The sequence below is a fragment of the Ixodes scapularis genome, unplaced genomic scaffold (genome assembly GCF_016920785.2).
Source record: "Ixodes scapularis isolate PalLabHiFi unplaced genomic scaffold, ASM1692078v2 PGA_scaffold12__126_contigs__length_90152505, whole genome shotgun sequence".
Classification (NCBI taxonomy): domain Eukaryota; kingdom Metazoa; phylum Arthropoda; class Arachnida; order Ixodida; family Ixodidae; genus Ixodes; species Ixodes scapularis.
The window spans coordinates 13,416,689-13,438,042 of record NW_024609838.1 but is presented as its reverse complement, the minus strand read 5'-3'; the positions used below and the strand labels follow the sequence as shown (position 1 = coordinate 13,438,042).

General features: G+C 50.7%; 1 protein-coding gene across 2 annotated transcripts; it reads right to left on the bottom strand.

Moving 5' to 3' along the window:
* Positions 1 to 265: 265 nt before the first annotated feature.
* On the bottom strand, positions 266 to 21,159 carry LOC8051353 (serine/threonine-protein kinase STE20). Of its 2 annotated transcripts, none has more exons than XM_002435228.5 (13): positions 20,842 to 21,159; positions 15,484 to 15,696; positions 14,449 to 14,568; positions 13,669 to 14,039; positions 12,814 to 12,941; positions 12,571 to 12,710; positions 11,217 to 11,409; positions 10,451 to 10,523; positions 9,460 to 10,391; positions 9,055 to 9,401; positions 5,921 to 6,102; positions 5,317 to 5,481; positions 266 to 489 (listed from the first exon to the last, which is right to left on the bottom strand). In XM_002435228.5, exons 2-13 carry the CDS (start codon positions 15,667 to 15,669, stop codon positions 411 to 413), a joined length of 2,916 nt encoding a protein of 971 aa, XP_002435273.4. In that variant the 5' UTR covers positions 15,670 to 15,696; positions 20,842 to 21,159; the 3' UTR covers positions 266 to 410. The 2 variants fall into 2 exon arrangements, with proteins under 2 accessions (XP_002435273.4, XP_029846418.3); XM_029990558.4 differs by having other exon boundaries at positions 10,451 to 10,505; positions 20,842 to 21,076.
* Positions 21,160 to 21,354: the final 195 nt, after the last annotated feature.

The window sequence follows — 21,354 nt, the reverse complement described above, 5'->3', positions numbered from 1 at the left end:
CTCCTGATCTACTGTAGATGCCGGCACCGCGCCAAACTGGATTGGCAGCACCGCTCCACCATTATTGGCTCAAGCACATCCCAACACACACCAGCTTGGCGGTACTCGTTTATAAAATCCATCCAGCGCTTCAGTCCGGGGCCGTAAGGACCACCTACGCCCCGCCGTTCCGCAGCGGCCGCAATGGCTGAGGACCTTCTATCCAGACCATTGTATTACCTCTATGGTCCAAAGGACGAGGAAGCGACGCCGGGCAGACACCCTGTTAGCATACTAGACTTTTTATTTGGCAACGTGAGTTAGTTTTTTGCGCGTCCGTCGAGAGGCGGCCCACGTCGGCGGCCGGGTGGGACGCAGCGGGGGGCTATGTACATCTGTCGCGAAATAAATAGCAATAAATAGGGGAGCCGCTAGAGGTCTTCGATGGCCCCCGTCTGCAGGAAGCGGTGGCCCAGCAGCTCCTCGGCCGTGGGGCGCTCAGAGGGGCTCCTGCGCAATGGGCGTGGCCCCGTTAGAACACTGCACGGCATGCCCCCGCTAGTATGGTGCCTGGAACGAATCTCCGACTGGTGAGTCTCCGACTGGTGCGTTTACCGCGTTCCAAAAACCGGTCTCTCGATTTTGCCCGATTACGTAGTAGGTGTACCGTGCTGTTACAGCAGCGGTGATGGATGTGTTGGATGCCTGTTTTGCGGCAGGTCACCACGTAGCTTGACAGTCCACAGAAGCTTCAACAGTTGGGATGCTGCGACAACGTTGATGCTCGTGCTTTTTGCTGTGACTTCTCAACCGACCGCCAGGATTGCAACGTCCGATGGCGTGACAATCCGGCTCTTGCGACGTCGTTTGTAGTTGCTTTGAAACCGCTTTCGATGTGTGGGCGAAATAAGAAGCTAAACGCACCAGTCGTAAAAGCGTTCCACGTAGTGTGGCGAAACGGAAATCGCCAGTTGTGGGGACAAAGACCTGCCTCCGCACGCAGCGTCGGGACAAGTGCACTGTGGACTCTGGGCTACAAAGTCGCTGGATACTAGTAGCGGCATTGCCTCCCCTGCCTGCTAGCAGGACACATACAGATTAACATAGTCATACAACCAAACCCTCGCGCAGTGATGGAAGCGGCATTTGACCTTTTGTAGTGGGCTCTATAGAAGGCAAAGCGTTGGTTTCAGGCAGTCACTGCTACTTTTAGAGAAGATGCCAACATCTGTTAGCACATCACTTGCAAAGGAAAAAGTGATTGCATTGCTAAATAAGTTCAATTTTGATAATGACTGAGGGTCCCTCTTTTGTACTGGAGCATATTACTTTGTAATAAGAATAGATAGGGCACCAGAGGAATACAGAACATTCTTTTTAGAATTAATGCTCTGGTCGGAGAAGGTTTAATTTAAAATGGGTACTACAAAATTTATGAAAAATTAATCATAGCAAAACACTTTGGTCGGGATAAAGTTTCTCTCCCCTTGCACTTTCACAGCCAGTAGTTTATTTAGCGTGTATATATGTTTTTTTGTAAAAACATCTGCAAAACCAGCTTGTCTATTACAGTGGTGGAACTGCCGCTATTTCCGCCAGAACGAATAACCTGCTACCTGCTGCTCCAAAGGCTGTATTTGTTCATCATTTGAGCCATACCTGCACCAGAAAGGGGCTGTTCTTGAAATGGAAACTAAGTGTCTGGCAAGTGGCACTGTTGCCAATGCCACTAAAAATTACAATTTTTTTTTTTCTCGGTTACTTAAGTGCTATGCACGAGAAGTAGGCTAGTGAGAACATTCGAATTTTCGAAAATTCGTTTCAGATAATCCATTTTTTTAATATTCGCTTCAATATGAGCTGTGTTATTATTACGTCTCATAGTGTTAATCGCGGCAGGATAGCCCCTTTGAGTGTGCTTCTCCCCACGCACCGGTGTGCTGCGGAGAAGCAGTACTCGCGGAGGTTACACCGCAATCTCGCGACTCCCTTCGCCGCAGCACCTGGGCGAAAAACACCTGCAAAGCAATATGCTGCACGCGGACGCCTGATAAACTAAAAATAAATAAAATGAAACATTGTAATTGTTTATACTACTATTGCAGTAAAATCTTCAAAATTTAACTGTGGCTATTATGCCAGGATATATGTTAGGCAGCGATGTTCTAACAACCTGTGTTCATTATTCAGGCTTCTTTTTTTTTAAATTCAGAATTGAAGAAAATATTTGCATATAGCAAGAAGATTTATAAATCCCACCATTTAGTATGCCTGGGCAACTTTATAGGTTTAATTTTATGTCAAATCTGTCGTTTACTTGCCATGCCAATGTAGGTATTGGAATTCCTCAAACCACAGTCTATAATAGTATAGCTACATTAAATATAACAGAGCTCACAAGTGGGCAGTTAGAAGCTTGGGAACAACAGCACCTATTCAATATTCAATTAAAAAATATTCGGCCCAAACCAGTATTCACTTTTAATTTGCTTTGAATCCAAAATTCATTATTTGCACATGCCTAACAAAGAGCGAGAGCAGCATGAGGCACATTCAACTCAAAAGAGTTTGTTTGATGAACTCGCAACAATTACGTCACCGTGGTACAAACCCTACAAAGTAGACAAAAACATCTTTGTACGTCAAACACACCAAAGACGCCATCGGTACTCCTAATAGGTTAATTGAGGCATCTGCAGAATTCCCCGCGTATGATTGTTCAATAAATAAATAAATATCCGTAACGGTCAGGTTTCCTGCAGGTATGACATTTCAAATAGTCTCCCAAAACTTCAACCGCAGTCTTTTTTGTAAAAGCTAACTGTCAAAGAGATTGCATACCATTTTCTGACATGACAGCTCAAAATTGTAGCAGGAAACAACGGGTTTTGAAGCAGACAAGAGCTGCTCCAAATCGCTTGTCAGTTCTACTAGTGCCATTAACAAAAATATGTTTTTCAAGTTTTATGAGCCTACCAAACTCGAGACTTTAATATTGTAAACTACCAAAGCAACCACCCTCAAATGTTATGAAAACCTACACTTGTGCAAGTTATACTGCTCCGTAGTTTTTTTGGAACCAGAGTGAAGTCAAAGTTTGCTGTTCTTTCAATCAACAGCTGCACGGGAACAACTTTGACTGATATAGACCCACTATATTTTTTTTTTTTTTTGGCACAGATTTTTAAAGTTGGAGATAAACCTACCACCATGACACGAAAAAGTAGACCAGGAACAGTACAAAGCATAATTACTGAACCTATCACGCTAACCCAGGTGCTGACCCATTTAAACCGCTGCACCTAGCACTCTCGTGCAAGGTGGTGAAGCTCGACGCGCGCCGGTGAGGAGAGGCATGCGGCAGACATGCTAATTTCATCATGAGTACAAGACTCTAGTTCTGGCTTATCACAGTAGCTGCCATCCTCTCATTTGGCAATGTTTTCTCGCAACTTTTAGCTTCCCACGTCGCCGACATAGTCTGGATGTCGGCGATCAGTCCGCTGGCGCATCGAACAACCAGTGTGGTTGGTTGATCTCAATATTTTGTTTCACCTTAAATTAAAGCGCAGCTGCTGCTATGAGCCAATGGCACCAACCAGGGTCAAAGCGTGACATCATGGCATTCGTCTATCTTCCTGTGCGTGGTCTTTCATTGACTAAACGAATCAAGTGCAGCGAATGTTTTGTGGCTTGCACTCTTAGTGTGTGGTTGTGTTCGAGCCTTCGACTGTCCTCTGACCTAAGATAAAACAAACTATACGGTGAGTAGAGACGCTCTGAAACACATAGTTGTACCATTTTCCTTTCCTCCTACTTCTCTAATTATTAAAGTCTACCAATAATTTTTTTTCTCTCTTGCTTCGTCCATTTTGGCGCAGGTGTGGCACAATTTTTAGCAAAAATGGCACTTTGGCGCAAGATATAGCCGGCATTCATTCACGGCGCAATTTGGCGCGGCACTTCTATCACTGCTCTCGAGGAGGCTGGCTGTACGGTGCATGGTGCCATGGCAATCACCATTGTGGTCCTTTCAAATCTAGGAAGGTTCGAAAGGGTTGTTCCGAACTGGCCGCAACAAGATTGCAATGGCGCGTCGTCGTACTGAAAGCATTCCTCGCCGATATAAGCATGTTTAGCACTGTGTACGCAATCAACTTATCATTCTGGCTACCTCCGTGTATCTCTTACAATTATATCGTTCTTTGCGCACATTTCACGAAATAAAGCTATTTTTCAATGCCACTAAGCATCGACGTCTTGAGCGGTGGCGGTTAAAAGGGACACGCTTGTTACGCCGGCGTGCAGATAACTAAACCTCGGCATTCAAGAAACGTCTTTATAAAGCAACCTGTTGCCTCGAATTTCGATCGGCTCACCGAGAATAAAGAAGTCGAGGGCAAGCCGCTCGTTCCGCAGATCAAAATGGCGAACACAAGGGGACCTTGCCGCTACTTTCCCGAGATCCAGCGACTTTATTTGTTACAAGCACTCGAGAGGCAGCCCCCCGACAGCAAGGAAAGCAGCCCTCAGTAAAATAGAAGACATACAGGAGGACATTGATCCTGTGTGCAAGGCGTGCACAGTGGACATGCTATTGGCGACACAAATGCTCCGAAACTGCAAGAGCCTAGGGCAGGGGTCGGCAACCTTTTGCTGCAGCAGGCCGAATTGTTGCAAACTGGAAACGAGTCTGCTAAATTAAAATTTGGTGGTGCAGGTAAAGTGGAAGGGAGGCGATCAGCTCACGAAAATAATAGATAAAACGCAAGGCAAACTGTTATGCTCAGAGCTGAAGGCTATATTTTGCATGCCACTTGAAACTGCAGGTACTGCTTCCATCATTTTCCAGGGGGCCACACAGTTCCGATTCCAAAGTCCAACGACCGAGACAAACTGAAAACCACTGAGGGTTACCATCCAATTCCTCTTCGTGCACAACAATTGCTAATGGATTATAAATTGATCTGGTAGGCCACCTCAGAGACAATACGTCCAATTACACCAGGTTCGCAAGCAACAATACTTCTTCCGCTCTTGGTCCTGATGCGTGTGCATGCAAGCATGCATGCACACGCACACACACACGCACCAGGATTAATAGCGCATCGAGACAAGACCGAAGCAGCTCGGAGACCAGCACAGGAAGCAAATCACGGGTTCCCTGACACATTGGGTCTATCGTATCGTATAATGAAATAATAATATCCCACCCCCCCCCCTTCCCTACAGCCCACAACCCCGATTCTCTCGGGACAACGAAGCCATAGGCAGGCAAAGCTTTTCAAAAGCAAATACACATGTTCAGTCAATCATCCCGACGGTGTGGTACCATACCTTTTGAGGCAGGCGAGGATGAAGTCCCGGGCGTCGGCTCCGAGCTGGTCCGGGAACTTGGGGTCGCTGGTGCCCTGGCCAATGGCAAAGGCCGCAGCCAGAGGCGAGAGCTCGTACCAAGGGGGCTTTGTCTGGAACATCTCGATGATGGTGCAGCCCACGCTCCTGCAAGGAGAGGGGCTCGGTACGCGTGGGAATGGTGCCTCAAACGCGTCTTTGACTGGTGTGTTTACTGCGTCCAAAAAAGTGGTCCTTCAATTCCCACCCGGTGACGTCATCGGAGTGTCGTGCCGTTGCCGAAAGCAATCCTGGCAGTGTCGCAACAGCGATGGTAAACGCAGCAGACGCGTGTCCAGGTTGCTTCCCAGCTTGACAGTCCACGGAAGCATTGGCAGCCAGAGATTAATACGCCGTGACGAGAGCAACACTCAAGTCTGTCTGTGCTCTTTGCCCAAACTTGTATGACCAACTACCAGGATTACGACAGCACGACACCCCGGCTTTTGTGACATCGTCTGCTGCCACTTGGGGACCACTTTGGATGTTGGGGACACACCAGTCGGAGACGCGTTGTGGGCACAGTAGCTGAGGGTGGGGCACCCACCAGACATCCGACCGGTGCGAGCACTCTTGCTGGCAGATGACCTCGGGGGCCATCCAGTACGGGGTGCCCCGGGCGCTGGCCACCAGGGCCTCGCAGTCGGCCGACGACGGCTCGAAGGTGGCGCACCCAAAGTCGATCAGCTTGATGGTGCCGCTGCCCGGACACACCATCACGTTGTTGCCCTGCAAGCCAACTCTTGCTAGTCCCTTGCCCTTCCTTCATCTCTCTTCTTCAATTTCTCTAGTGTTGTCTCCTGCACTCTGGAGCTTCGTTATAGGCAACATTCTTAGATCTTAGATGCACCAGGCATTCAGGTAGCTTGTCAACTGACGTCGGTTAAAGGGCAACTGCGGTCGAAAACTAAACCAAAATAAATGACTGGTATCGCTTTAGTGGCACGAAATATGATCACAGCCGAGATATTGCGTCAAAGTGAAGCTGCGTACTCCACTAAAACCGAGTTGAACATGTGACCAGCTGGTCTTTAGCAAGTGGCAGGTGGGTTAGCTTTTAGTCAAGGAACATTGGTACAGTACCCTTGTGACGTCGCCGCGGTTGATTTGTTGTACCCAAGGCGATAGCTAATCTAACGACGTTGGTTGTACCGCATACCGAAGCACCCATTTGACGTCACGTTGTGGCCGTACGGCTGATGATCAGTGTTGCCATCTCTCTAGCAGATAAATTCGGTTTTGCCGTAAATGCCTGAAACCAAACTTTGACCCGTGATATTTATATCACCACACACAATTAAAAAAAAAAAGTTTTTTGTCATTTACGGACACTGCTTTAGCTAAGATTAGTCGTAATCCAAAATTAAGTTGCTCTTCAGAGAAGTACTCCAACATTTTCTTCATGGTCCTCGATTCGCTCAAAATTGACCAGAATAACACGCCAACATCACTAAAAAAAGTAACCCAAATATTTGGAGAAAACATTTTTTTTTTTTTTTTGCAATAGGATTTTTAATTTTGGTCCTCACCAACATTTTCTTTTTCTTATCTAAAAGATTTTATTAGCAAGAATTAGAAAGTGACGGCAGCAGTCCGGCAGGGTTTCTTTTCACTGAAATAGATGCCACATGCTACCACAGTGTCATTTCTTGTTTTAATGATATTAGACTTAAGTAGACGTCGGCTCATACACAAATTTTGTTTTTCTCAATTGTCTCTTGATCGAGGTAATGTCATGTTCTCAAACTTTCGCATTCTATCCTAACTGTCAAAGTCACATTCTCACGGAGTTTGAGCTTTCTGCAACGCATGGTTTATTTACCCGGGTGAAAAAACATGGTTCTCGTTTCTCAGAAACTCCCTGTACTATAAATACACCATACTTTCAAAGTAAAGTACAAGTACTTTTGGCGGTAATCAGGCGTGCATCAGTTATTTTCGGAAATGGTGGCGAATATTGGATAAAGTCAAGTGGCCACAGAGTAGTTGTTCTATTCTCGCTGACCAACTATTTAATACAATCAACCTGTAAAGCACTTGTTTGCTGAAATATTTTAATTTTGTGATACAAATTTAGCAAGACCTAACTTGGGGAATGCACTTTGGAGTCAGGAGCTGTACTTTCCTTGAAAAATACCAGAAAAAATACTTTAAGTACAAGTACATACTCAGAGAATGTAATTTAGGTACAAGTTTTCTAAACCTACTTGAAATAGTACTTAAAGTAAAATGCACTCAAAGTATTTCCCAACATTGAATTTCGGTACCGAGAGAAATGGTCCCGGGTACAGTGCAATCCACTTATATAACGATAAAAAGAAAACCTGAAAATTTAATTGTTATAACCGATTACCATTGTATCCAGACCAGAAACTGAGCATTTCTAGCCTAGAAACTGTAGAAACTGATCGTTATAAGCACCACATTGTTATATGTGGTATCCTTATAAGTGGATTGTACTGTAGCCGATCTTCAAAAGGTGGGAGCGGAGACACAATTGCGATGCCGCCGTAACCCTATGATGGGTCGGACATTCGCTGAACCCAAGGTTCCGTGTCGAATCCCAGAACTTTTACACAAATTCTGCAAAAGCAGTTACCAAACTGGACAACTAATTTCTTTTTTTTATGTTCTATCAAACATTTTTGGGGAATGTCTCTTAAAAATTCAAATACAACATATACATATAAATATTGATGTAGTGGTTGCTAAATCATGTTACAGGATAACACTATCAATACAGCTTGTGCGCATTTACTGGGAAGCATGCACCGACCCCTTTAAAAAGACGGTCTTGGTACGCAAGTTTGTAATTCCCAACTTCATTGGCTTTTCCATGTCTAGTTCACCACAAATGCAATGGCAATATCGTAACTGAAAGGCCCGAGGGACCTTCGGTAACGATAATCTTGTAAGCACGCATATTCGTGTATTTGGCATCGGTGTCGCGTGAGAGCGTGCATTTTATGTTTGCAATGTTCTTTGTTGATAGCTTTCATTGCCGCACACAGTGTGCCGCGTCGATTTTCCGCTTGACCTCGAGCTCTCAAGACCAAACATCGACGACCACACGGACAGAAGCCGGCAAAACACACAGTGCTATAAGCACACGCTATCACCTAGCCCAAGTTTACACCTGTCGCATTTCCCCTTTCCATAGGTCCTTTTGGCAGCGCACCTCGCAATGCCAAAGCCGACTAAGGAATCTCCGACAGATCCTAGCCGAATGTTTCCAACTTGTGCTGTCGCCTACGCCTACCGCCATGCCAACCACCACCTGCGGTGAGCCGCGTCACGCATAATGCCCCACTATGGTGCCTAAAAAACAGTCTGATTGGTGTGTCTACAGCAGCAAAAAATGCGGTCTCTCGATTTACGTCCAATGAAGTCGTAGAAGTGTCATGCTGTCAATGGCCACAATCCTTGCGATGTCACTGTAACGGCAATGTATGTGGCAGATGCCCGCTCTGCTGCAGGTCACTCTCCAGGTTGACAGTCTACAGAAGATTCAGCAGCCGGAAATTGGGATTGTTGCATTTGACGGCATGACACTCTGGCTTTTGCGAGGTTATTTGTTGCCACTTGGGGACCACTTTGGATGCATGGGCGGGATGCTGTACACACTGGTAAGAAGCATCCTAGGCACCATAGTCCTGCCTCCCGACGGGCGGACGCGCCCACCTTGATGTCTCTGTGGAGGACGTTGCGCTGGTGCAGGTAGGCCAGGGCCTGTAGCAACTGGCGCCCGTAGCGACGCACGACGGACTCTGGGAAGGGCCCGAACTGCGCCAGGTTGGCGGCCAGGCTGCCCCCAGACACGAGCTCGAGGAAGAGGTTCACGGCGCCCTCGTGCTGCTGCACGCCGAGAAAGCCCACGATGTTGGGGTGCTTGAGGCTCTGCAGGATGTCCACCTCGAGCTGCACGGCCGAGAGCACCTCGGCCCCGGAGAGCTGGAACTGCTTGACGGCCACCAGCTCCCCGCCGGGCTTGCGCAGGCCGCACCAGACCAGGCCGAAGGCGCCCTTGCCTGAGAGGGGAGAAAGCCCCTGAGGTGCGGGCCCCCAACCCGACCGGCACAGGAGTACCGATGAGCTTGCCCTTGACCCAGGGGAAAGGGGGCCCCGACGGGAATGCCGGGATGTCGTGCAGGCTCTTGGGCAGCGGGGGCACGGGAGGCCGGGGCTCGGCCTTGCGGGGCGGCTCCTCCTCTTGGGCCCGGGGCAGGGACAGGCGGGGGCCCTCCTCAGCACCCTCCTCGGGGGACAGCGAGGGCAGGTACACCCAGGAGGCCGACGAGAGGTGCGAGGAGGCGTCGTCCCGCGTCACCCACGGGGGCAGCAGCTTGCTCATCAGGCCCCGGGCCGAAGGGGCGCCCGGGCGGGGCCCGTTGGCCCGGCCAGGCAGGGAGCCCCTGGTGGGCACCCGGGGGCCCTCTTCGGGCGCCGCTTCCTGCCGAGGCGCCGCCGTCGTGTCGGCCGCGACGGGCTCCGGGCGCAGCTTGAGCCGGCTCAGGTGGTAGCTCTTGTTGGCGTGGTGGTGGGGCTTCTTGCGCCGGGACCCCACGGGGCGCCTGCGCAGCGACTGGCGCCGCTCCTCGTCCCCGGACTCCGAGTCGGGCGCGTTGCGGGGCCGCACCCGGGCGTACGCGTCCCGGCCCGTCCCGACTGCACGGGCACGGTCTGCCTCGGGCGCGGGGCTCTCTGCGCCGGCCTCGGGGGTGCAGTCGGCAACCTCAGCACCCCCTGGCCGGGCCCTCTCCCCGGTTTCTGGGCGGGAAGGCGTTTCGGGGGCCGGCTCGAGAGAGGAGTGGCAGGGCATGGTCCCGTGCCGGTGGTAGCTGTCCAGGCTGCCCTCGGGGCAGGCCCAGCGGTCTCGCACGAAGTGGGAGCCCCCATGGGGGGACTTCTGGCGCCAGCCCGGGGCCCGGTAGCGCCGGAAGGCGGACGGGGCGGGGGGCCCGGCCTCCGGCTCGCTCGGCTCCCCACTGCTTGAGCCCTCCTCCCGGGCCGTCGAGCTCCTGCGAGGGGGTGTGCTGTCGGCCCGACGCTCTGCCGGCGCTCTCCCGGCGGGACCTACCCGGGGGAGCTCTGGTCGGCCAACGGGAGTCCCGGCTGGCCTGGCTGCTGGCGCTCTGCGAGGCAAGCTGCCGCTGCAGGCACCCGCAAGAGACCCCCGTTGCATTTGCAGCAATAGACCAACCTCACTGAGCTTTCGGCACACATACGACAATGCCGTAACTTCAGTCCACGGTGCATCGAAGGAACTTTAGTCCATCTGCACACGCGACCACCTGACCACACTAACGCGGGTCTGCATGAGCGGATCACTAGATGTCTTGTACCATTTCGTGCCTGGCACATGCAAAGACTAGAGCTCCTTCGATGCATCACCTCAACTGAAGTTTCAGCTCGCAATGCGCAGGTGCCAATCTTCTTTTCTTATGTGGAGCGCAAATGCGTCTGCTTCTTGCACAGGGGTTGCGATGATGTCAGAACGCAAAGCTCATATTGGCTGATTGAAAAAAAATAGTGGGCAGACCTCGAGGCATCTAGCATTGAGGTCTACTCACTATCCATTCATTCAAAGCCAATCGTAGCTTAACATCGTTCTGACGTCACTGGAACCCCCTGCACAAGTAATGGACGACTTGCTCTCTGGGTTGTCTTCTCAACTAGGTGTTACATGTTTCGTAATGGCTTCTGTGGCATCCCATCACACATTCCTCAGGGATTCCAGCCCCTAAACACATTCCTCGTTAAAACTTAGAAGCTCGCCGAGCTAGGGCAAGGCTTGGCCCGTAGGGTGACTGGACGCAAGTACCGGAGAAGGAGCTTCCACCCACCCTGGTCGAGAGGGCTGAGCCGGAGCTGGTCGGCCCGGTCGCAGAGGGCGCTCTCGACGGCCCTGCGCAGCACGCTGTACACGTCGGTGCTCCCTGCGCAGCACAGCGGGGACTTGCCGTCTTGGGCGAAGCTGAGCACGTCCGCCCCCCGCTCCAGCAGTAGCCGCACCGCTGCCGTCTTGCCTGCCGACGCCTGCAAGGGGAGGGTTCAATGGCCGCTCACACCGGGAGGCAAAGGGGGCACCACCCGTGACGCTTGCCGGCAGGGTCCTCAACGTTCCGGCTGTTGCGCCGTTAGCGGCTATCAGTGCACAAAGGGAGCAAACGGAAGACGGCCCCTGTGCTATGGTGCCTGGAATGCGACTCCGACTGGTGTGCTTTCCGCGTCCTAAAAGGTGGTCTGTCAATTTTCACCCGGCGCCGTCTTAGAAGTGTCGTGCTGTTGCCAGTCGCAATCCTGGCGGTGTCCCAGCAGTGGCGGTGGATGTGCCAGACACCTGTTCTGCTGCAGGTCACTTTCAGTTTGGCAGTCCACGGAAACTTAAGCCGGCAGGAGCTGGGACGTCATGCTTTTTCAAAAACTTCTATTCCTACTGAATATGAGGAAGGGACAAAGGGACGAACGACAAGCGACAACTTCCAAATAGCAATGGACATTTATTGGCCCAAGTCTGTTTATATAGGGGTAGAAAACAAAGGGGTCCGGGTTTAAACCAGAAGAAGGAAACATTTAGAACAATGACGCATCCTAGAAGGTTGGCTCACCTCCCTTCCTTTTCCCTCTTCTGGTTTAGCGCCTCCACCCACACCAAAAAGACGGACAGCAATGACAAGCGACAACTTCTCAATGGCAACAAACATTTATTAACCCAAAATCTGTTTATATAGGGCTAGAGAGCCCTATATAAACAGATTTCGAGTTAATAAATGTTTGTTGCCATTGGGAAGTTGTCGCTTGTCATTGCTGTCCGTCCTTTTGTCCCTTCCTCATATTCAGTACCCTTAACAACACGCTCGTCCTTTACGTTTCTATCCCTAACCGCCAGGGTCGTGACATCTGATAGCATGACACTCCATCTTCTTCAACATCATTTGTTGCCACTTCGGAACCACCTTTGATGTATGGGTGGGATTGTACTCTAAACACACCAGTCTGAGACGCACTCCAGGCGCCATACCTGCATCCCCCTCAATTAATCCCCCCAGAGTACAACCGCGAGTATGAACGAGCCTGAGAGCGTGCGTCTGGAAGCTGCGTGACACCTTGAGACTACGTCCCAAGTCGACACGAGCCCCGCCGGTGAGTGGACAGTTGGCAGTAACGAATCCCCCTAAGAGAACCGCGCAGACTCACGGCCAGGTGCAGGGGCGCAATGGCGCCCAGGCCCGTGGCACTTGGGTCAGCTCCCGCGTCCAGCAGTAGCTGCACCGCGTCCACAGAGCCCGCCTGGCCCGCAAAGTGCAGCGGAGAGAAGCCGTGCTTGTCCTTGATGTCTGCGCAAGGAGACGAGACGCGTGGGAATCCATCCCTCCGCACCCCGCTCGGGCAGCACGGGCGGGCTCGTAGACACCGCGTCGAAGGAGGGAGGGCACCGACCGACTTTGGCGCCGTTCTGCAGCAGGAGGGAGAGCACAGCGGCCGTGTGCTCGCAGCACGTGTGGGACGCGTAGTGCAGGGCCGTCCTCCCCTGACGGTCCTGGTGGTTCACGTCCCGGTGGATGAGGCTGCAATGAAGGGCGCGTCTCAGACAGGGGGGGGGGGGAGGGGGTGAAGGGGAAGGGTTCCGCGTATACAGGCTTGTATGGCACTCATTACAAGTAATCAAATTAGATTAATCAATCACTTTTTGGAGTAATTTTGTAGTCACTTAAATAAATTTATTAGGAAGTGATCATGGGAGTAAGTGATCTGATTACTTTTGGAAGTAATAAAATTACTTGTAAGCGTTACAATGTTTGTAGAATTTTCCTACCGAGGAACCAGCTTGAACCAAGTCTCTGACAAGAGGATGGTTTACCAAGATTGGTGGATTAAGATGAGCAGTTCATAACTCGGTAGTCCAAATCTTATAGTGCGCAGTACAAAATACCCATACTATTGACTCTCATTAATTCAAACTCTCTTAATTCAAACTTGTGGATAATTCATACTAACATGCAGGTCTTATCCTATGCATCTCTATGGGAGGAAACTCCTGGTAATTCAAACTTTGCTTTATTCAAACAAATTTTTGGTCCCCCCTCGAGTTTGAGTTAATGAGATTCTCTCGGTATTTAAACCGAGAGAAAAATCTCTTTAGTTTTTCAAAATCTGAACTAATAAAAAAAAGTAACAGTTACTTCCAATAACTTTCCTTCCCAAGGAATCAAGTATTACATTTGAATACTTTCTAACCAAGAGTAATTGTAATTAATTGTTTTTTTCGAGTAACATGTACAAGACTGTGCATACATGGCGTGGTCGAGCAGCACCCTGATGACGCCCAGGGGGTCGTAGGAGCGCAGCACGCCGGCCGCGGCCAGCTCCTGGAAGGTGGCCAGGTCCCGGCAGACGAGGACGAGGGGGGTGGAGCCCTCCCCGTTGGTGCAGTTCACGTCCAGGCCCCCAGAGCCCCGCTGGGAGAGCAGCTGCTGCACCTGGTCCCGCTGGCCGCTCCAGGCGGCCAGCAGCAGCCGCCGCTCGTCCCCGCTCTCCCGCAGTAGGTAGTCCGGGAAGCCCAGCACCAGTTGCACCAGGGACCCCGGCAGGGAGTCCAGGCAGTTCTGGCCCGTGTAGCTGTGCAGTGTCGGGTCCGCCCCGTGCTGCAGCAACTCGCTCATGGCCTGCGAGAGAAAGCGTTCAGAGGGCTTCCGCGTGGGTACTTGGAACACGTCTCCGACCCCGTTCATCCAAAGTGGTCCCCAAGTGGCAAACAATGACGTTGCACGAGCCTGAGCGTCATGCCGTCGGACGTCGCGTTCAAGTGTAGAAGTTCTCAAAAAAAGCGCGACAAAAAGCAAGTGTCGCTGTCATCGCGGCGTACCAGCTCCTGGCTGCCAAAGCTTCTGTGAACTGTCAAGCTGGAGAGCGACCTGTGGCAGAACGGGCATCTGCTGCGACGCCGCCAGGACTGCAACCAGCGACAGCGCGACACCAACGGGCAGAAACAGAGAGACTAGTCTTCTTGATGCGGTAAAGACACCAGTCGGAGACATGTTCCAGGCAAGTGCAGGCGTCCCCCCAAAAACTCACGTCAGGGTCTTGCACCAGGGACGCCACCATGAGGGCCGTGTTGCCCGTCGAGGGATCACGGGCATTCACGTTCACCCGGTGCTTCTGCAGGAGGCGCCGGATCTTGCGAAAGTCTCCGTCCTGCGAGGAGGGGGTCGTCTGACTCCAGATTGCCATAACCACGCTGCAGGGGGACTGCCTCTCTACATTCCCGGCTTCTGCCAGATTTCGGTCGAGTGACGACTCGTCGGGAGGTTCGTGGCTGCAGGGCCCCGGACTTTGGTACGCCCGAAAGAATTTCTAAGGCGCCAGTGCAACTCGAAACTTGCAAAAATAGTCCAGAAACGGGGAGACGTCATAACTAAAATAAGTATGCCAACTTTATGCAACAAAGAAAACAAATTCATTAAAAGTTTAACCTTCTATGCAGGAGGCATCATCAGCAGGTTCCCACCTATCATCCCTCGCTAAGGTCGTTACAGAGGGGAAATCGAAGCAGTGTCCCATTGTCCACGGCTACAAATGAACAATGAGACACTTCCCTGCCGCAATGACCTTGGTGAGGGAGGAGAGGTAGGGACCACAAAAGCAGTTGGGAGTCTTGTTTGTCCGCAAGGATGCATCAGTGTGCAACAAAACAAGTGGCCCTCCCTTCAAAGCTTATACAGATATTCGAGATAGGTAGAACCGTGTTGAGATGGACAATTACATTTCCCCTGTACCTATTGGTGATGTATCCCGCACAAGAGGCGAAACATTTTTTTTTTTTTTTTCAATAAAGTTGCATACTTGTTTTACTTATAACTCAAAATTTGGCACGGCACCAGGAATAGCGAGTGTATAACCCCGCGAGCCATTCCGACCGTCGGGACGGAAGGCATTCGAGGAAGAAAGAAAGCGGATGAACGTTATTCTGGCAACTTCCTGGAAGTGCGCGGCATCGACGTCACTTCTGTCTGTAGAGCCAATCGCTGCCGTTTTTGGCAGACCCTGGGATCGTTAGAAATGCGGAGGTCTTGCCGCATTCCTGCACGCGGCGTGCAGCAGTGAGCTCACCCTGGCCGCGGACACAAGCCTCTGGTCGCCGTGTCCTCCTGAGCGGACCGGTGCGGGTGCCACGGGCGTTACGGCAGCCGGGGCGGGCAGTGCTGCGGCGACGGCGGGGGCGCTGGCCCAGCGGGGGTTGCCCACGCAGCAGGCCCCCTCGGGGCCCGTTACGGACGAGGGCGGGGGCGCACTCATGGCCGGGCCCCATGTCCCACCGGCCTCCTGCAGCAACAAGAGAGGAAGCCCCAGGGCTGGGACATACTCTCGACACGCCCCGGCCGTGCGTGGTCAGGGCCAATGCCACTGAATACAACAGAGTAGTGATGTAGTGACACGACGGAGAAAGACCTAAGTGCACAACGTCGGAAGTGCCAACTGTGACCTCCATTTTGGGCCTGAGGGTTGCCATGGTAACAGAGCTACTAGCGGCGCCTTTGGCCTCTTTATTAGTGTCGCTCATTTTATCTTTCCATTCAATCATTAAAATGTGGTAAAAATAAGTAAAGGTAATATAAAAGCGGTTAGCATACTGGCATGGGCATATATGAAGTATTGAGCACCTCATTCACCGCATTTTCAACACAGGCAGACACACGCACTGCCAACTTGAACTTCGCGCTACTCAAGAAGCAAAAGAATCACATGACAGGTGCACAAGCAGCTCTCCAAAATATCCGAGCCCTACTTCAACAATCAACATGCCTTGTTCGGCACTGTCGGTTGCTATAGCACAGCAGTAGATCAATTGTGACAAGGGGTGGCGCGGGGAAAAGCGTAGCGCTACCTTGACAGCTAAAGCTGCCATATACAGTCAGGGGCAGATCCAGAACTCTGCTTTTGGGGGGGGGGGAGGGGGGGGGGGGAATTTGTAAGGATACTACTATTCACCCATTCTTTCTTGTGCACCGGGGAGTCCACCCATGTCAAATTGCCCTCCGAGAAAGGGGGAGGGGAAGGGGTCGACTTTGGGGGGGCGGCCGCCCCGTCGCCCCCCCTTGGATTTGCCCCTGTATACAGTGGTTCTAGTACGGACCGGTTGGGATCGGCCGACGGGGGCACCACAGCAACGATCGTGGGGCTTGTGGAGGCTATTCTTGCTTTGCGTCCACTGTATAAAACAGCTCCAGAATGTAAAGCTGTCAAGAGCCACCTTCCAAACGACGGAAATAGCGTACCGTATTTTGCAGTCTTTAAGTCGCGTCCACCCCGGAAACAGCCGTTTTCACGAGAAAGTCAATAGATAAGTCGAACCCTCGACTGTATACAGTCAAACCCGTTTATAACGAACAGCAGGAAATGCTATGATTAGTTCGATATAGCAAGTAGTTTGATATAGCAAAAACCATTTACAACAAACTTTCACGATGCGTTTGTTGTAAGGTGAAAGCTTCTCTTTCTTTCTCATCTCTTCACTTCCGCCTTGCAACAATGCGCTTATTTATTTATTTTTTTTGCATGCGTGCAGTTTTTTTTTTAGCTTATCTTCCTTTTTTAATTGCTTCTCTTCGTAAGCAAACAATTCGGTATGAAAAGATTTTCTTTTTTTTTCTGTGTGTGCGTGCAGTGTATTTTTTAGCTTTCTCCTCTTCCGAATCACTTCTCTTTGCTCAACTTTGTTCGCAACTTGAGGTTTTGGAATTTTCGTCCTTTCCGACTTCTTTTTTGGGGGAAGGGACAGGCCGGAAGACGATTGTTTGAGCGTTTTTAGAAGCCTCCCCAGGGGAAAAAGTTTGATATAACCAATGTGTTGTTCGTTATAAAAAGTACCTTTTACACGCATTTTTATTTAAATTTTCCGCGAGTTCGATATCGACAATAATTTGGTGTATGTGGGTTCATTCTAGATAGGTGTCACTGTAGGTGCGACTATATAAGTTGCACTTATATATTTGCAAGGTTGGTGCTGCGAACCTGCATTATAAGCCCACGTACGAACAAATGTGATGGCAATAGACGCACAAGCGTAAGTCAGTTAGATATTCTTGCAACGAGTCGAATGAAAAACATATATGGTGCAACAGATTTGCGTAAAGCAATTGAGTTGCACCGTTGCATAGGATGCATTGACGAGAAATTTGGAAAAAAACCGTGACTTTTTGGCGGAAGACACAGTAATCACATGTGTACGGTGGACGTTCCTTTCACAACTAAAGTTACTTGAAAAAAACAAAAAAATTTTTTTGCCGTGTTTTGCAAACAAACTGCATTGACAGTCAGGATGCTGCACCCTCCTGGTCATGCTTACACTGCCGTGTTTAAATTTAGCTGACTTATGTCCCGACAAACTTTGTAGACGGTGTTCATGTGACACTGTGACGCTCCAAGAACACTAAATTGCCACCAAAGATCTAGTGGAAAATTTCTCTGCCAAGCTTGGCAGGAACATTGTGATATCATGTCAAAAGACATCATATGACGCAGCGACCTCACAGTGTCATGACTCTGTGACTCCTGCTGAATATAGTTGACCACGACGTACATTTGGGAAACACATATGGGGTCCGCTGCGAAACCTTGCCATTAAAGACTATCGGCAGAAACATTTGGCCATCTCTTTGGCATTTCCCAAAGGCATTCAAATGCACAGCACTTATAGGGCCTCTTTGTGTTCCCTTTTTTGTGGGTGGAGTAAGAACGCCGTGGAAGAACACACTGCAGAGTTTTTGAGAACGTACAAAGCCATCACAGTGTCCCGGGGTGTATTGTGACCCATAAAAATTAATAAACTCAAGCAGTGCTCAAAAAGACAGGGACAAAGAGAAGAGCACACAGGACGAGCGCCGAACTATCAACTTGCTCGCCATACGTTCAAGCTATATATACTAGAGTGGACATGAAAACCCATGAGTGAGCCCCAAGAATTCTAAGCTTTTTGTATGAATGCTTGAAATAGAGGCGACTTCATCGGGATTGTCATACCGAGCTCGGCAGACATCAGGTAGCAAATGTGAAGCGTTTGTTAGCAAATTAATGACCTAAAATCCACTAATTTACTTTTGTATATATGTGCATAAATATCAATGTTTTATTGCAAATCACATGCAAAAGCTAAAATTTGACAGAAAATCAAATTGGAATATTTTTAATATGATTTTTAGGACCGTATTTTCCAATAAATAAGTCACTGCATTTTTTTTTCAAATTTCTGTCAATGCCTCTTACAATGATGCGACATACATGCATTTTTCTTTCCCTGTACGTATTAACTGGACAAATTTTCCACAGGGGTTATACTTCCTGTTCGATTCGTTCACAAAAATATTGAAGCTTGCTCCCTCTCCGCATTTGTCGCGATCATAATACAGATATGCGGGCGTTTTAATGTGGTTTTGTTGCACCGACCAACAAATACCTTTCATGAAATCTTTCATATCAACCTTTCATGAAAACAGTCATTTATATGGGGGTGCGACTTATACAAAGGTGAAACTTATCAGTTGCAAACTATGGTATTTTGCAAAATGTTTTTCACCTTTGGTACAGATTGACCCGGCACATTGCACTGCCTTCGAGATAGGCCCACTTTTTTTTTATGTGAATAGTTTTAGGTGTTTTTTTCTGGCACCGTCCTTTAAAATAAGATGGCCGAATATGTTAGCGCAGCGCAGCATGTGAAGCAAAAGCTCGCACTGCAAAACCGGGTTCAATCTCCACCCCTGCTCGTTTCAGTCTAGATGAACACGGTACCGGCGTGCGGCAATATATATCACTACTGTATGACACAACAGAATTACCTTTTACGCGTCAAAGTTATGATTATAACCAAAGGCTGACCCACAAGTCTGAGTAAGATTTCCGAGACCACCGAGTTAATCAAAACGCTTCGACGCGTCAGCCATTTCTCTCCCATCACGCCAGTGCATAGCAGTAAAGCTTGACACTTGCGCACCGGTGCGAAGCGGTGAAGCTTGCTGCAAGAAACAGAAGAATTCTTAAAGGGGCACTACCACTGTAGGAGCACTAAAGAGGATCCTGCGATTGTCTGTTCCCGGTCATAACTGATTCTACGGGCCCTAAGCATCCCAAAAATCGAAATATTACAATCAAGTGACGGCGATTTCCCTATTAGAAACGTGATGAAAGGCCGGAACACACCACTTTGTGAGCGGATTTTTACGCTCAGAAAAGGCGGGGCATACTCCAGCAGCGATGTAAGCGCGGTGACGATGGGCATTAGTCAGCTAGTCGCAAGCCGCTTCCCATCATTTGACGTGCCGGATACCTGCTATGGTAACTGGAGTGTATTCTATGCAATATGTATGTTCCGAAGCGCAGCGTCTAGACGGCGTTCCACCATACTCTATGAAACACACAGTTTGTAAACGAAAATCTTGATGGTGCTTCGAACGACGGCAGGCAGACTGAGGTGAGTAAGAGCGGTATCCCTTTCTGCGGGAGTTCCACAACTGCGGTAATCTAGCAACGTTGCGCAGGAGTTATGGTGACGTCAGAAAGAAGCCAAGCTCTGGTTGGCTTTGATTGAGAGGACAGTGGGTAGACCTCAATGCTAGATAACTTAAGGTCTACCCACTATTTTTTTTTTTTTTTTTTTTGATCGGCCAATAAGTGCAGACGAATTTGTGTTCCGCATAGGCAGCCCAAACAGGAGCACTGGGGACATTTTGTCCCGCGAAGGGGTTCGTGTGACCGGGAGGCACGTGCCACGATCACGCCCCTGCGCGAACCGTTGGCCGACATTCCGAGGCTTTTCGAAAGGGAATTCCCTCGCGACGGCAGCTTTCCCTTCGAGCAACCGTAGGAGGAGCGGCATGTTCGCGGCGGGAGGTCGGAGCCCGTGGCCCGCGAAGTGCCCCCCGGAGTCTGCGCGAGCCCGCTCGACGACGTCCTACGCCCCGCAAAGTCCCCCGATCGCTCCGCACGTCCAGCCGTCGTGGGCGGCGCGCTTTTGCGTTCGTTTCCCACGGCCTCCGTATATATTTATACATACATACATACATGCGCCTAGAAGGTTCCGCCGTGACACAGTCTACCCGAGACAAACCTTGAATTCGTCAGGCGCGTGGCTACCCGCTGCCGAGGCGCGGGTTCGATCGGCGGAAGCGTCGGCCCGTGGCACTCTGCGAAGGCGCCGATGACCGGCGATCCCGCAACGACGACGGAGATCGAGAGCGCCGACCGATCGAATTCCGTCCGGGCTGGCTCGGCCTCCGGTGGGTAGGCCACCCGGACGGTGCGACCGGGGCTTCTCGGGGACCGCGGCCCACGCGGGTCCCCAGGAAACCCCGGGGGCCCTTCCCGTCGAGGTTTCGGAAGCAATCGATGGCAACACGGCAGAGCCAACAGCGACTCCGCCACTGCAGCGGCCGCCACATGGCCCGCAGGCCAATCGTCGTCCCCGGAACTCACCCTGAAGGATCCTCACGCAGCATCCATGCTGCCGGACCAGCACTGCGATCAAACACGCAGATCCCGGCACTACCGCACGGAACGAACGGAGGTCCCACGGAGCTGCACGGCCGCAGTAAGTAGCTGCCCTAACCCGAACGGAGGGAATACGGACGTACGACGACCGACGACTACGGTCAGTCGGCCGAGTCGACGGAGCACGGAGCCACAGAGTTGACGGAACTCCCAGCAGAGCACGGATACGCGGATACTTTTTCACTTTTCCACGCTGCGCTGCTGGCGCCACGGTCATGGAGCGGCTATTAGCGGCAGTAAACTGCAGTCGGATTAGCGGATTAGCGCGGCTGAATGCTCCAGAGGCACATGCGGTTTCACACGCATTGCACGCGCAAAACATCGTCACGCGTCGATTCTTGATCTGTATCCAAGCGTGCGAAGGTGCAGGTGGCACAGGGACGCAGCAGTTCGGCGTGCCAAGAGAGCTTTGATCACGCCGCGAGACAGGCGAAACTT